Source organism: Ambystoma mexicanum, chromosome 5p (genome assembly GCF_040938575.1).
Source record: "Ambystoma mexicanum isolate Mex_15411 chromosome 5p, UKY_AmexF1_1, whole genome shotgun sequence".
NCBI classification, from domain to species: Eukaryota; Metazoa; Chordata; class Amphibia; order Caudata; family Ambystomatidae; genus Ambystoma; species Ambystoma mexicanum.
The window spans coordinates 925,196,063-925,213,178 of NC_090930.1; the positions used below are offsets into that span (position 1 = coordinate 925,196,063).

Consider the following 17,116-nt stretch of genomic DNA (forward strand, 5'->3'; position numbering starts at 1 on the left):
GAGGCCTCTTGCTCAACAGGTCAATGGTCTGCGGAATCCCATGTGCTAACTTGGGACAGCAACCAATAAGCGAGGTAGCACAGGAGGGAAGCTTGTCAGCCCACAAGATGGATCTGAGCCCTTCTTAAGGCTTCCCAAGGCAGGAGCCTCGAGTAGGGGTCTAGACTGGTTATTCCCACTGGTCCATGAGTCAAATTACCAATGAAGGTTGTCTGGAGATCTGCAAACTAGCAGGGCTTTGTCGGGGTTGTTGAAAACCATGCTGCTGCAAGGACGAGTTACAGTTCTTCAGCTGGATGCTCCTCTTCGACAGGGTCTTGTCACTGAAGATCTGAAGAATGGCTGCAGAAGTCCTGCTTTTATCATAAAGTTGAGCTGGGGTTGCCCCTGAGCCCACCAACAGTATGGATCTGCACTGTTCAAACTAGCAGGGAGTGTCCAATCATGGACCGCTTCCGGCCTCCACATTTGCCCAGCAGCAGACACTTAGCCAGGATGTAGAATGGGCCTAGAGATATCTGGCCACCAACACACTGCTGCTTTGCCCGAGAAAGCTGAGATTTTGCCCGGGAAACTGCTTAACATATATGTCAGATTAGTATCTTAGTGTGTAGGAGGAAAGCCAAAAGACAAGATGGCCAGAGAACAGGGCAAACTCTTGTGGCACATCCATTTTAGAGTATATGGTACCCTAACAGGATTATGCTGCAAAATGCTTACGAGAATGTGAAAAAAAGGTAGAAACATTTCTGAGGCTTGTGGAATGTGCTTAGATCACAAGCTATGCATAGGCCGACATCTATTGGAAGTTGCCGAGTATTAGTTGTTGTTTTTGAAACTTGAAAAGGGACGTCGACAGGGCGTGCCAGTAATACTATCCCTAGTGTGACGTCCACTGTACTCATGGTCCGTCACACGTCGAGGTCCTTCAGATTTTTTTTTCCACCATTATCGTTAGACGCTATAATGCAGAGTTCCATTTCGGCTAACTCCATTAATTATTAACGTTATTAGAACTAGTACGCTTTCTCTCCTTTATATTATCGACCTTCGACGAACATCTTTGACAGTGATTAGGAAGAAAATCGTCGGACAAAGAGCCTGACTCGACGACACCCCTTCGGCGTTGTCAGTGCAAGACTCATTCTTTGTCATCCACAAGGACAAACTGGTTTTACGAACACACCCTAGGTTTTCACCTAAATTAATTTCCAAATTTCACATAAACCAATCCATTGAGCTACTGGCCTATTTTCAGAACCCAACAAGCTCAGCTGAGAAAAATCTCCATACACTAGATATAAGGAGGGTGGTCCTTTACTACGTAAACAAGACCAGACTGCTCAGAAAAACAGACCAACTGTTTGTCTCCGTAGCACCAGGCAGAGAAGGGGACCACATTTCCAAGTATGCCATCTCCAGATGGATAGTCAGATGCATACATCTGTTACTCTTTGGCAAGCAAAAAACTTCCTTTCACACCAAGAGCTCACTCAACAAGGGGTACAGGAGCTACTTTAGCCTTTATCGCAAACGTCCCGCTGGACACCGTTTGCAAAGCAGCTACATGGAGCTCAGTACACACTTTCACTCAGCACTACTGCATTGCCACTCACTCTAAAGCAGATACACAGATGGGGCAAGCGATCTTCTAAAACATCTTTTTTGCTAGTGGACCTTGTCACAACCCACCACCTTCTCCTAACACTGCTCGCTAATCTATGCATAGCATGTGATCTAAGCAGATTCCACAAGCCTCAGAAGGGATACATTACTCACCGTAATCATATTTCTGATGCTTGTATCTGCTTAGATTCACATGCGCCCACCCTTCGTCCCATTGGAAAGAAGGTGCATAGATGTTTATTTGAGCTTTATCTGATACATATCTGCTTTAATACACCTGTACTCTCGCTACACTTCATGCTACCTCATGTCAGAAACAAAACAATCTGAGGGACCTCAATGCGTGAAGGACCATGGGTACAGTGGATGTCCCACTACGGATAGTATTACTGGCACGCCCTGTCGATGTCCCTTTTCGAGTTTCGAAAACAACTGTAATACTCTGCAGCTTCCAATAGATGTCGGCCTATGCATAGCATGTGATCTAAGCAGATGCAAGCATAAGAAATACGATTACGGTTAGTAATGTATCCCATCCTCTGCCACCATCCGGTCCTGGACACTGCCTGCAAGTAACCGTAAAGTTATTCAAAATGAAGATGAAAGGTTAAAATTATTAATACTGCACCTCAATGTAAGGTGATGTGTGCAATGTGAAACCTGTCTTGCGACTGTGTTTTATTCAGTCATCTTCTGGTGTCCTGGATCAGTCAATATTAGTTATGAGTAAGGACACCCATGGGTAGGTATTTCTCTAGCATTGTAGCTTCTGAAGTTCCTATGGCAGAGCAAGATGCCCTTTCCTACCACACCAATCCTACCTCGAGGTTTCCTCTCACTCTGCTGATATTGCTATTGTTAACCTGCTCCTTCCTGTATCTTTCCTCAGAGGACTGAGCTCATAATAGTAACCACAGCAGGGACGTTTCCCTTCTCCGCAGCAAGCAAAAATGTTGATATTGGCACAGGGAAAAATAAAAGGTCAGGTGGGTATGTGGCTGTTGCCAAGGGGGTGGTGGGACAACACCTGATGACTGGCCTGGAGAGGTTTCTCCTTTCGTGCCTCTGGAATTCATGCCCCCATCCCATGCTTCTAATTCTCGCATGCAGAACCGGCTTCATTAATGTTGGGAGCAGGCCAAAGATTAGCGTCTCTTAAGAGGTAATTCAGAGAAGGTGCTTGCCCCTGCTACTCTTGGAAAGGTGCAAGGAATTCCCACAGCTGCAAACCAATTTTCTCCCTGCACATTGCACAGAGAGGAGGAGACGTCTGCTGCGCTTCTACTCTGCGCCCACACCCCTTTGTCGCTCGGTCTGGCATTCTGGTATTGATTTCCTGATTTACAATTTTGTTGCCCTCATTTGTTTTTTTAGGCTGTTCTTCAAGTTTCTATTACTTTGGCTTCCTGGTTGTGGCGTACAAACAAAAGCAGCTTTCAAAAACTTGTGTGGAGTATATTTACAGGGTTTATTTATTTTTTTAAGTTGTAAGAACAGTTTCTTTAATCTAGTCAGTTTGGCACCCTCCTCAACATTTCTCAGGAAATTCACTCCATTTACTAGGGATGTACTGTTTTGGCTCTGAAAATCTCAAAATGTATTTTGACCGTTTACTTTTGCTGTTTCTGGGGCTGCATCATCAGGGTTATTGCTATCTCACAATGTCTTTTTGGATGCTTTGGCATCTTCAGTACATATTCCAGAATGCAACCTCCAGGCACACTCTCACAATGTCTTTATCTCTTCCCAAAATGCACCTTCCAGGTTCTCTTCAATTGAATCTCTTGGATGTGTTTGGACTTTAACCAAGTTACTCAAAATGTATTGTTAGGGTTCTCTCCATCTCAGTGTTCTTTTTTCACTACCTTACCCAATATTAACCTTTAGTCATCTATTTTCCGTAGAATGTTTTCTAGACACTGTCCCAAATGGCACAAAAAAAAAACAGTCTCAAGGACGGTTCAAGGGTTTAAGATCCTTGTGCGGCCTAGGGCTGTCCCTGTGTCTCTGGTCTTTCACTGACCCTCCTCCCTAACCCTATGATATGATGTGTTATTTGTAACGCGCTTAATGCCCAGAGGTTTCTAAGCACGGACCCGGGGATCGAACCTGTGTTGCTCTGTGTCGTCCAAGGCGAGCACATTGCCCCTGAGCTATCCTCCCAAGCCCAAGCGCCCATAAACCACAGTGCTATTGAATGTTAACCCCTACTGTCTTAGATCTTCCTTGGAGGAATAGTGGCACCCTAAAGGCAGGCTGTCTAACTCCCTCTGGGACTTCCTAACTTTACCTACTCTCACCAAAGGTCATTGTTCTAATGTGAGTTGGGATAGTGCCTTGTACTTGCTATGTGGGATTCTGCGTGTTTCAATCACATCACATTGTTTCAATCTCATTACAAAGACAAACTATTACAAATTACAATTACTATATTGGGTGTTTACCCTCCTACATCATTCCTTTGCCCATAAGTCTAGTTCTGGTGCTCTTAATTTTTAGAACTGCTTCAAAGTCTCTGCTTCATCTTCATATCTTACATTTATTTTGTGCATTCTGTACCTCGGGCAAAGAATTCTTAATAATGCTTAACCATACATCTTTCTAAGTGTATGCTTGTATGTGCGTCTTAGTCATTTGAGTTTGTTGTCACAGTTCTAATTCTCCTAAACCACTTTGATCAAAATGTGCCTAATGTGTATCAACTAGCTTAAGATTGTGTACTATACTCATCTCAAATGTTTCTTCAAAATGAAAATCTCCATAATTCTGAGACCTCTTTCAATGAAGCCAAATCTTACCAATGTGTGTTATAGGATATCCCATTTTTCCAAAATGTTTTCAATCACAGTCACCTTCTCCTTTCTACTAAACTACACCCACCAATCTTCCATCCTCAAGATGCTTCCACCTTTTGATGTGAACACTTGTTTCACCAAGTCTCATCCAATTTACATTCACTTTTTACACTACCTTCTCTCTACTATGTTGTCTCACAATCATGCACACTCAGACTGCAGAACCACTAATGCTCCTAAGCCAATGCCTCACCCGCTTCATAAATATTTTCCACAAGCCACTGCTACCTCCTTTTGGTTTCATGGTCATTGTCCTTCACATCGTACAACACCCAATAAACCCACACTTCCTGCTTCGTGTCTCCGGCTTACATATTCCTCACCCTGTGATGATAGGCCGCTGTTCTCTAACCGATCTGCCCTTTTTTTTTCCTGCCCGGCATGTCTGTGCAAGTAAAACATCTTTAAAATGGGAGCCAAGCCCCACCCACTTTCTACACACAGGCTCTCCACTTAATGGACTTGTAGCGTTGTAAAAACAATGTTATAGTTTGTGGTTTGATGTCTGCTTCCCGGTAGTTTGGAAGTTTGGGGAACTGTATATGCACCCAGAGGCAAGGATGGAGGGTAAGGGCCTGAAAAAGCACAGGCTTGCACCCCAGAAAGGGGTTCGGGGGGGGGCGAGAATTGGGTCGCTCTCATCTTCCACCATTCACATCAGCGGTAGGAGTAGCTCTGGATTACTCCATGGTAGACCTCCCACCCCTGGCTGAGTGAGGTTCCCACCCCACTTTGGCACAGCCAGGTTAGTGAGCTTGTCGCAACACTTCGGTATTGTCACTGTTTACCCAGATGCATTGTTAGGCCATTGGGTTGCAATGGGAACGTCAGAGTCTTCCTTCCACTTAACATGCTCCTAGTTTAATTCTCGTTTCTTCTCATGCCTGCCCATGTACACCGATGTCGTGGGCCTTAGTGACCTCTCTCAGCACAATACTCTGCTCTCCAGCCTTCAGTCGTGTCTTTCTGTTTCATACAGGACTTCTCACAGTTTTTGTGGCAGCATCTCCTGCGTCCTTTACTCCACGGGTACCGCTCTCTTGAGCTTTCTGCCAACTTCCCAGCACATGCTCCATACCTCTGCAGAAGCCTGAGTTCTCCTGTGCAGTCCTCCCTTTTGCGTCCAGCCCAAGCAAAATCTGGGTGCATCACAGCAATCTCTAGGCCAGTTGTACTTCATGCTTCTGAACTTCCTGCTTCTGTCTAGTCTCTTCCAGATCTCTGCCGCTTCTCACCCTCTGCATGGTTATTTCCTCCCATTACATTGCTCAGTTCCTCCACCCTCCCCCCCGCCCCCTCTTTGGTGTGGAGTCCCATGACCCGTTAGTACCGGTCTTTCATTTACTGGTCTGCTCTCTTCCTCATTCCCTAGCATATGTGGTCCATGATCTCTGATCACATTGTCCAGGGGAGGTAAACGCTATGGCTACCATCTTGGATGCCCTTGCTTCCATGCTCTAGATCTGCTTTTCCAGAGGCGAGTGCTCTATTCCCCATACTTGTTCAGGTTAACTGGCTGGGTTTACGCCCCAACAAGGGCTTACATGGAACAAATACAGCTCCTTCATATATGTTTGAGATGTTATGGGGAATTGTATGTTTTGTGACGTTTTAGGGAGGTACTTTATCTCAGAGGGCCAAGAAGTTGCATCGATTTGCTGCTTAAGAGGACCTTTTTATTTGCACAAGCCTCCATCCTAGGCTACATCTTGGACTCCCAGTTAGATACCAATTTGGCAGTGTTTAATTAGAAATGTCATCCCTGCATTATTATGTTTCCTTTCTGCAATAGGTATTGCCAGGGTAACTAACACAAGTGTTTAATTCACTCTCTTCCAGTTAAAAAAGTGTTCATTTGACAGAGCATTTAACATGGTTTTACACTCTGAAACCACATTGGGAGCAGTGAGGTTATTGCAATACAAGCGGTTTCCTGTGAATTACAATGTTAAAACCTGTACATAAATTTCAAAATGAGTTTATCTTTGCTCAGATGATAGCAAGAAACGGTCAAATGGTGACGTACAATAGCTGTCTGCTTTTGAGATTTAACTTGACAGATTGTCTGGCTTGACAGGTAACCTCTGTCCAGTCTATGTAGTAGTAGATAAGTTTAATAAGTACAATACCAATTTTTCTCTGTGTGGTTCCATAATTACTTGGTTTCCAACGCTTCCAAACTTGGAGCATTCAAAGTCTCATTTTTCCAGCAAGTGCTCCTGTGATGTTTTTATTCCCTTGAGAATCAACCCTTTAAGGGCTCACATCTTTCTCTCTTTTCAGATGGATGGCTTCCAAAGGCATTTTGACTCGCAGATTATTAGTTATGGAAAGCAAGTCATTCTGAACTTGGTATGGCTTTGGTCAATTAATTTACACAATGTTTTTCTTATATTCAGACAATCCATTTGATGCTCATATTATAAGGTTGAATGTATTTTACTGTAATTTTTGTTGCAGGTTAACCAAAAGGGCTCGGAGAAACCCTTGGAACAAGCATTTGCAAAAATGGCGGATGGCTTAGGAAATGGAATGGTCCAGTAAGTGTAAATATTCAACTCTTTTTCCAACCTCTAATATGTTTGTCCCTGTGATGCATTGCTGTTTCAATGAAACAATCTATATACAAATCATGCTATAAAGAATGAGCATCAAATAACAAACCATTGCAAAAGAAAAAAAGAGAATTGTATGACACTATTACTTGCAAAGTTGTAGATCTAGTAAACCTTTACTTGACTGACCTCTTTTGGAAGTAATGCTAAGCAAATGTGTGTGTGTTGCTCTTTCTTGGGACCCAAATGATATAATTGCTAAACTGTCATATTGGGAGAAAGAAACAAATAAAATGTACTTTAAAAATACATTAATTTTCAGTTTCCTCATTACAAAGACAAACTATTAAAAATTACAATTGCTATATTGGGTGTTTACCCTCCTACATCATTCTTTTGCCCATAAGTCTAGTTCTGGTGCTCTTAATTTTTAGAACTTCTTCAAAGTCTCTGCTTCATCTTCATATCTTACATTTATTTTGTGCATTCTGTACCTCGGGCAAAGAATTCTTAATAATGCTTAACCATACATCTTTCTAATTGTATGCTTGTATGTGCGTCTTAGTCATTTGAGTTTGTTGTCACAGTTCTAATTCTCCTAAGCCACTTTGATCAAAATGTGCCTAATGTGTATCAACTAGCTTAAGATTGTATACTCATCTCAAATGTTTCTTCAAAATGAAAATCTCCATAATTCTGAGACCTCTTTCAATGAAGCCAAAACTTACCAATGCGTGTTATAGGATATCCCATTTTTCCAATTTGTACAGACTTTGGTGCCAGGAATATTTTTGAAAAGGTTGAGAAGCCTCTTTGTTTACTTTATAAATAAATAAACAACATCTTTGTTGTATGGGACAAAAGGCCATCTCAACACAAAGTATTAAATAACTTTCAATGACTTGAACATAAATTACAGCACTAAAACAAAAAGAACCTCCCTGGGCTGAAACAGGGAGCAAGCATATTCCAGTTTCCTATGAAAGGATGTCCCTGTTGTTAAAGTTAGATGGAAGTGAGAAGACCTGACCCAGGCCTACAGTGCCCCAAAGCATGAGAATTACCCAATGGTGGTTGATTTCTGCCCCTTAATTTCCAGGCTCTCCAAGAATAGCTTTTTGTAGCAATAGTAACCAAGTTTGTTGCGGAGTGCCCACCACATTACAATAAACACACACTCTTATTTCCAAAGACCTCAGAATGGCCTTTATCCACTTATTATTTTTTGTTTTTGTTTCTGCTTTTAGTGAAGCCTAAAAGAAGAGATAATGGATCATATCCTGTGGTAGGTGCGGTCATCCTATCCAGATAACACACTAGGCAACTACTACATTCCTATTATCCCCTTATGCTTCTCTTTCAGCATCTTTCACCCATTTTTTTCAAAAAACATTCTCACTTTGAAGGGATACATTTCAGATTCCCGCCTGCTAAATTACATACCGAAGGTGCTAAGAGGTGTCCCACTCTGTATAATAGATGCATTCTAAAAACATTGCATATTAGTCTCAATTGAATTGTGTACATTACAACCAGAACACAGGGTATGGAGCATGCATGGTGTTCTAAATTAAAAAAGCTGGAATATTTCAGTCTGTGAATCAATTCAACCAACCAATAATGGGAAAGGTAATGCAGTGATGCAGTTAATGGTGTTGGGAAACTTTTTTTTTGCTGCTTCTCGCTTATTGACCTCTATGGGACATAGTTGGTTTCCTTTTGATTTGACTGCTGTCTTGACTTTTGGCAGCTTAGTATTCCTTCTGCTTTACTTCCCTTGTCGTTTTGCTCATTCATATGGGGAAATTGCTCCATCCCTAGGACCATCAGTACTAGGAGACTTTTCAGCTTGTGGATTTCTTGTATTTTTAAAACTGCACACATCCCTTTAAAGTGAAGTGCGGTTAGGATTCTTTGTATCCTTGAACTTTTTCTTTTTGTGTCTTTTTGCTTTCAATTGCAACAGGTCCAGGATGGCTTGTCGCAGCAGATATTTAAGTCCTGCACTTTTGCAATTACTGCAAATGTCCACAATGTCACTAGCACTAAAAAATGGCAGTGCCATGAGATTTTCGCCTGTCCTTTGGCTATATTGTTGCTTGGATTTCTTCCTGCCCTCTCAGGTCTGGAAATACCATGTATGGGAAGACCTTTCTATGGTAAAGCTGCTGCTTGCCTGGGCAAAGTGGCAGCCTATGTGTAATCCCAAATGTAGGGGTTGCCACTATCTGGTCCCAGCCCACATCCAGGTGCCTGAATGTCTGTTGCTGGGCAGAATATGTGGTGCATATCCGTACCATTGGTGGACCTGGGTGTGCTTCCAGTACAGATCCTGTTGAAAATGACGACTCCTGCAGCCAACTGACAGCTCATTGTTGGAGCCAAGACCCCTACGAAGAAGTGCAGACCTGGATTACCCCAGGACAACCTTTGCTGCTGACTAGCATCAACTCCAGTGCAGTCTCAGTGAAGCCCTGCTCCTTTGCCTGATCTCAAGACCACTCTTGTCGGTCCTTCAACCCTTAGACAATTCATAGCAACCAGACCCGACCTCGGCTCGTTGATGCATGCCTTCCGAGTCCTCAGAAGGGTCCCTGGACCACCCAGTGGACTGACAGGCTCTCTACTGCGCTGCATTCGTCGGCATGCCACTGAGAACAATAACCGGAGTGTTGCAGTGACTGGGGAGGCGGGGCATGGACAGCAACAACCACCCGACCGCGGGGTGTAGTGGGCACTGGGGGCGGGCACAGGATCCACTTCCCCAACTGCGGTTGGGATCCCCAGCCACCAAAGTCCAACCGACTGCCTGCCTTCCAGTGCTTGTCTGGCCCTGATGCGCACCTGGGTGACAGACCCTTTGACTGCCTCCAGAATCCCCAAATACAGGTGGTAACCAACCTCCCTGGTACCACACGGCTGTGCTGCCCCTGCTGGGCCCGTGCTTGTAGCACTGACCTACACTATACTACCGGAAGACCCAGCTGGCCGCTGCCGGTTTATGATAACCAGCGGATCCCTCTTCCCCAGTGAATCAGTACTAAACCACAACCCCTTAAGCACACCGTGCTAAGCTTTTATTGAGTCATAATTATCTTACACCAGTGATGCTTCAAAACACACGAGTTGCCAAAGTGCGAGGGCACCCCCTTGCTGAGCATACTTCTGCATCGTCTGACTGGCTAGCTAAATGCAGGGGCAGTGACCACAGCGCTGCAAAGTTGCAACAAAACACTGTTAACGTGTGGCGCTTGGCTCACTGTGCCGACACAGTACTGACTAAGACACTGCTGTATCTATGCAACTACCCTTCAAGATCCCTGTGCATAAGCGAAGGCTAACACCCCTGTGCTCCCAGCTCAGTGTTGCGCTTACTGGACAGAACTCGCAGTGCTGTGATATTACTGGCCAGACACAGGCCGTCACACTGCAATAACAGTTTGGCTACTACTGCTTCATACAGATTAGTTTTCGCCTCTCATTTTGGCTATCAAAGGCAGCACAGCACTCAACCAGAGAGCGATAACACCCTCTCCTTGTATACAATCTACATTGCTCTAGTGCGAGGATACAAAGGCGGCATCCATAACTCTGCAGCAGAACACTGCAACAACGAGCAGTAACTTCTTTGCTGAACTTATACACTACCAATCAGGTAGCCACAGTAAAACTATGCAAAGACCCCCCCTCCCAATTTCAACAGTGCGCTGTATCGTGGTCACAAGTCACCGAAGCATAATTACTAAAGGAGCCGGGGAAAAGCAGCGCTCCATCAATATGTTCGCTAAGCCCGCGTCCAGGGCGGAGGAAGGGGCTGAAGGCACAATTGAGTCCCCTGGTGGTTGGACTGACCGAGACCCCAGCGAACTCCACCGCATGATGGAGTACATGCGAAAAGGTTTCACCACACCACACTCCAAGTTGGATGACACGAATGGCACGATCTGCTCCATAAAATCCTGAATGGACAAAACTGATGCACGCATCACGGAAGTGGGCACGACGGAAGACGAGGTGGTGACCCTTAGGGCAGACATCGCCACGCTCTCAAAGCAAGTCCAGACCATCGGCAAAAAGAACAAGGACCTCTAATCTAGCTCTTGCCGCAACAACTTGCGAATAATTGGCTTACCAGAGGACAACGTTGAGGGGCCAATGGAAGACTACGTGGAACATACACTGATGTCACTGCTAGATACCCCCAGATGTCACCGCACTTTGCCATCGAACGGGCCTATCACACGCTGGTCCCAAACCCAAAGCCCCCCACATCACCCCACGCCCAATAATATCCTGTGTGCTAAACTATCATGATAGAAACACTGCTTCGTGCCCCAAGGGCGAACTACTATAAGGATCCAACAGGATTCGCTTATACCCAGACTTCTCAGCATCAGTGCAACAGGATCGCAAGTCCTTTATGGCAACAAAGAGACTCTGTGATCATAATGTGAATTACACCATGCTTTATCCTGCAAAATTACGCATTGAGCATGACAACAAGGTGTACTTCTTCACTTTGCCTGAGGAAGCTATGCGATTTGTGGGCGAACATTTTCCGGGGTGACCCTAATATCAAGTCTGTAACCCTTTGAAGTTCTCACTTAAAGATCCTAATAGAAATACTGGAAAAGGCGCCTGGGGCCTGTGTGGTAGCACTCCACCGTAACTATATAGTCCGTTAACCACTTACCATATTGAATGTTACACAACCGGAAAATGTTTTACCCGTATTAGAAAGATGCAAAGCAAGCTGGGCCTGAAGCAGTTGGCAAACAGGTCCTCCCCCCCACACCGCTTCACGCAGAGTTGCAAAAGTAGTTGGGGTGTTCAACATGGGGCAGTCATTCCTCCGATTGGGAGAGGGATGGGGGGGAGAATTGTGGGATTGTTATGCAAAATGTGTTTGACATGTTCATAATCATTGATAGCAACTATAATTACTGGGCTGTAACCTTCCATATGTGCTTAACAATAGACACAATGGTGTTTAATAACTATACTACGAATCAAACCAATGGGAACTAAACTGCTTCACTTTATGAGCTGGAATGTACAGGGGTTGGGCAACCCGATTAAGAGATGACGCCTACAGCTATGTATAGAGCGGCACAAAATACAAATCCTATTTATGCAAGAGACCCGTGCACTGTCCAAGTGCAGCAAAGCCTTTGCCAAAAGCTGGGGCCTGCAGCGTTACTACATCTCGTACTCTACTCAATGCAGAGGGGTAATGACCCTAATCTACAAGTCCATACACTACATCCACATAAAGGCGCACCTAGACCCGGCTGGGCGGTACATACTACTGCATGGAGTGATACAAGGTCAAGAGATAATACTACTTAATACAAATGGCCCCAACATTGACAATCCCAAATTTTATACAGAGGTGATAGACCTACTGGCACTATATCCCGTGGTACCTGTCCTATGGGGCTGCGGGGGGGATTTTAATACACTAATATACCCAAACCTTGACCGATATTGTCCTAAGCCCCGGCAACCGACCAAAGCCACCCAGATGTTACAATGAGCCTGGTCGATGTATTTGTATTTGTTTTATTTGTAACGCGCACCGTCCGGCCCGGAAGCATCAGGGCGCAACTTAGACATGGTTACATAACGGTCATAAATAAATTCAAACTATAGATACAGTACAAAATATTCAGAGCATACAGCAATATACAACATTTACAAAGCAGGGGATAGAACTGGCACTTTGCTAGGGCAAGGCTCCCAGGGAACATAAGAGGTCTGAGTTTCAAGGCTGAGTGAAGAGCCAGGCTTTCGTTTTAGCCTTGAAGGCACTAAAACATTCTTCTGATCTAATGGTGAGGGGGAGAGCATTCTAGAGCTTGGATGCTAGGACGGGGAAGCTTGATCCACCCGCTTTTTGTAGTTTGAACCTAGGGATAGTTAATTGGTGGGTCTGGGCGGTTCTTTGTGGGCGAGTAGGCGCGTGGCGGATAGCTGGCTGCAGAGATACAGGGGGGCTTGGTTGGATAGGCATTTGTGGGTAAGGCCTAAGTCTTTCAATGATATTCTGTTTGACAGGTAGCCAGTGTAGATTGGATCTAGATTCCGAAATGTGGTGGTTTCGCGGGATGTTTAGAGCCGCTCTTATGGTGGTGTTCTGGACGATTTGCAATTTGTTCAGATTCTCTTGGCTAGTACCTAGGTAGAGGGCGCTACCATAGTCGATTTTGGCCATGATGAGGGTTCTGGCCAGTGTGACCGTGTTAGTAGTAGTCAGAAATGGCCTACAGGCTGCAATGAGTTTGCAGGTGTATGCTGAAGCAGATCTAACTGCATTAGTTTGACGAGATAGGGATAACGTGGCGTCAAGGTAGACACCTAAGGTTTTCGTGTCTTTCGAGACTTGGATAGTGTTGCCAACGATGATAAACGATTGGTAAGACGTTTCAAGTTTACTGAGGCGTTGCGTAGTGCCCAGGATGAGGAGCTCAGTCTTGTCATCGTTGAGGCATAGTTGGTGTTGTGCCATCCAAGCTTGGATGACCAAGTAGACACCATTAAGGGCCTTGGTGTCAGCCACGTAGTCTCCAGTAATGGGAATGAGTATCTGGATGTCGTCAGCGTAATTCGTGTAAGAGACATGTCTGGAGGGCGCTTAACCCGACAGCACGACAATATTCGTACTATTAGACAGTTCACGATTCCCACTCCGGAATAGACATGTGGTGTATATCTGACACACTGGTAAATCACCTAGGCCAGACCAATATTCTACCCAGGACATTCTCTGACCACTCACCTGTCACAATACAGCTGTTACTGGGAGTGGAGGTTCAAGCCACAATCGTTGCTAGACCCCATATTCAGGACAGAAATGGCAAAAAGTATTGACTACTTTGATTTAAACCCTGGCACAGTAGATAAAAGGGCAATCCTCTGGGAAACCTTTAAGGCATATATACGCGGTGTAGCCCTGGCAACGGAAACGGGTATACTTAAAGCAATATGGAGAGACATACAAACGAGTGAAAACTACCTACGTCACCTAGTACAGACCTATGCGTCCGACCCTAGTAGCTCCATCCTCAGACAAATAAAATGGAACTGGATAGGTTCCAGGTTCCAGCGGACAGGTAATTGAGATTCCTAGATAACCCAAACCTAGCAAGGAAATCTGGCAAGAGCGAGCGCCCTGGCAGATTACTAGTCAAGATTGTCCAGCAGGCGAAGGCCAGCCATCATTTTGTATATTTGTATTTTTTTGTATTTGTATTTCATTTATTTGTATTGCGCACCTTGCCATGGGGCATCTGGGCGCATAATATGAAGAAAGTTGTTACATACAACCAAAACGGTTTTCCCGAAGTAAGGAGCAAAGCATACAATAACAATGTTACAAGAAATAAGGCAAGTACAAGATATCAGTGGTTACTATTTAAATACAGTACAATGTGTAAAGAAGGGTAAGAGAACAACGTTAACAAGTTACCTACCGTAAGGCCAATGTGGCTAGGAGGATGAGGCAGATGCATCAGGCTCATGTAGCCAGGATTTAGTTTTATTCTTAAAGGAGTGGATAGATGGTTCTGTTCTGAGTATATTGGGTATGGTGTTTCATAATTTGTCTGTGAGGACTGGGAAACTAGATCCTCCGGCTCTCTGAAGCTTGTAGCTGGGTATTGTGTGTGTGTGTGTGTGTCTGGTAGCTCTGTGTCGCACGATGGGCAACAGGGAGGCAATGTAAATTGCATCTTGTGTCAGAGATGTGTAATCTCCTTGGGAGGTTAAGGGCGGCCCTGATGTCATTATTCTGAGTAACCTGTAACTTATCAATGTTTCTTTGGCCGGTCCCTAGATAGAGGGCGTTACAGTAATCAATTTTAGACATGAGGGTTCTAGCGAGAATAATGCAGTTGCCAGTCGTCGGGAAGGGTCAGTGATGAGTTTGCAGGTGTAGGCTGACGCCGAGACAGCATTTGTTTGTCTAGTCAGAGATGGTGTCGAGTCTATGTAAATGCCTAGTGTTTTTGTAACGTTGGACACTTTGATAATGTTCCTGTCAATAGTAAATGATTTGTAGGCTGGGTCAAGTCATATCCCGTCCATACAAGATGCATCAGGGACGCTGGTCCACTCAACACCAGAAGTGAACCAAGTGTTCCACCCCTTATACGGAGTTATACGCCAACTCTGTGTACGTTGATGCTCTTAGATATAAATGCATACTTGGATGACCTCCTGCTGTCAAGACTTTCCGGAAAGCAGCCAAGGTAACCCTTGATTGCCCCATCACTCCCGAGGAGGTACCCCGAGGCATCGAGGCCCTTCCAACTGGCAAAGCCCCCGGTCCAGACGGTGTAACAATGGACCTTTTCAAACACTGAGTCCCACCTCACTCATCTGCTCTGTGGTCAGAAGCCTGTACATCAGGGGTTCTCCCCCCTACATTATGCAAGGCAGTGATTACTGTCTTACTTAAGCCCGACAAATCCCCTGAACAATGAGGCTCCTATCGACCCCTTGCTCTCATAAACTCGGATGTTAAAATCTTTGCTCAATTGTTGGCTCTTCGTCTGGCCCCGTACATGGAGCATAGTATTCATCCAGGCCAATCTGGATCTGTCCCTGGCCGCTCCACGGCACTTAAAGGGCTAGTTCTCTAAATTGTATTGGCTCAAAAGATGGGCCATGATCAAAAATATATATAAATCATATTTTTTAAGAAAGTTCCTATGTAAACTTTTAAAAAAAATGTCAAGAACTAGGAGGCATCCATTTTGTGAAATGAATGAGCAGCCTGTGCATTTGTTAAGCTCTGTCCTTGCAGCACTAATGAAGCAAAAGGCAGCCAGCTGTAATAAACAGAAGCTACCACTGGGTGGCTTTTGCTTCATTATTGCCGGAGAGCAGAGAATGCAGGCAGGAAGGGTGCATGCAGGTAAGTGCTCATTTCTTTTTTTCTTAACACTGAATATATATTTAGCACCGGTGCTAAATATATATATATATATATATATATATATATATATATATTTCCGATGTTTGTTAATCTGCTTAGAATCACATGCTGTGCATAGGTCCGACATCCAGTGGTCACTGCGGAGTATTGCATTTTGTTTTTCGTAGTCGAAAAAGGGGACGTCGACAAGGCGTGTCTGTAACACTATCCCTATAGTGACGTGCGTTGTACCCACAATCCCTCACGCGTCGAGGTCCCTCAGATTGTTTTTTTCCGCCCAGCTTCTGGTCGCCTTACGCAGAGCTCCTAGAGAGACATTGCAAATACTTACTACGGACCTCGGTCCTTAATTATACTTATTATATTGTTAAAGATCCCTCCCCTCGACGTTAGCTGTGAAGCTGTTTCTCCGCCGAGCAAGTTTTCGACGGAGGGGAAGAGACGGAGGAGATCCTTCGGTGCTGCCGAACACGTGGCCTGGCCTCACCGGCCAACATAAAGTAGGGAGAGTGGGGGTTCGAACTTTTATCTTCTCTTTGAGAATGTCTTTCTTTCTCCCCTATCTTTCCCTTGGGGTTGTTATCACCAGTTATTATTGCCTCAGCTATGGAGAGGACACCTTTTAAGTTTTGCCCACGCTGTAGGGGCAAATACACTTGGAAGGACAAACACAAGCTCTGTAATCGTTGCTTGCCCCTCGATCATAAGGAGGACAGCTGCGCGGCCTGTAAGCCCTTGAAACCAAGAACTCTTAAAGAACGCAAAGTTAAGAGGTGGGCAGACTACGCTATGTCGAAGTCAGTTTCCTCACCCGCCGCCGCTGTTACAGAAAGTGGCGAGGAGGGTGATAACTCGATGTCCGTAACGGAAGTCATTAACCCCCAGAAGGAGCGCTCACGCTCCTCGACGTCCGTCCACGGCCCCGACGGGCTCGGCTCACGCCCTGCTTATGGGGATGAACACCCCGGCGACAAGGACGCACATAGACCCCATAGGCCTAAGCACACAACCAACGGCTCTTCTTCGTCGAAGACGAAGGATCCATCAGCGCCGAAGGGGACGCAGGGCACTCCGGCGTCTACCTCAGACCGTAAGGGTCTCAAGCCCCACCCGCAAATGCAGCCGTGACCAGCGATTGGGCT

The 17,116-nt window shown here is 45.0% G+C and overlaps 1 protein-coding gene across 4 annotated transcripts in view; it reads left to right on the top strand.

The window, feature by feature from the left end:
- Nucleotides 1-17,116, top strand: part of SACM1L (SAC1 like phosphatidylinositide phosphatase) — a 1,165,903-nt gene that overhangs the window by 626,263 nt on the left and 522,524 nt on the right. For all 4 annotated transcript variants that reach the window (XM_069613352.1, XM_069613355.1, XM_069613353.1 and 1 more), the window contains exons 11-12: nt 6,765-6,833; nt 6,942-7,021. In XM_069613352.1, coding sequence (XP_069469453.1) covers nt 6,765-6,833; nt 6,942-7,021 — 149 coding nt within the window. The remainder of the gene's footprint in view (nt 1-6,764; nt 6,834-6,941; nt 7,022-17,116) is intronic.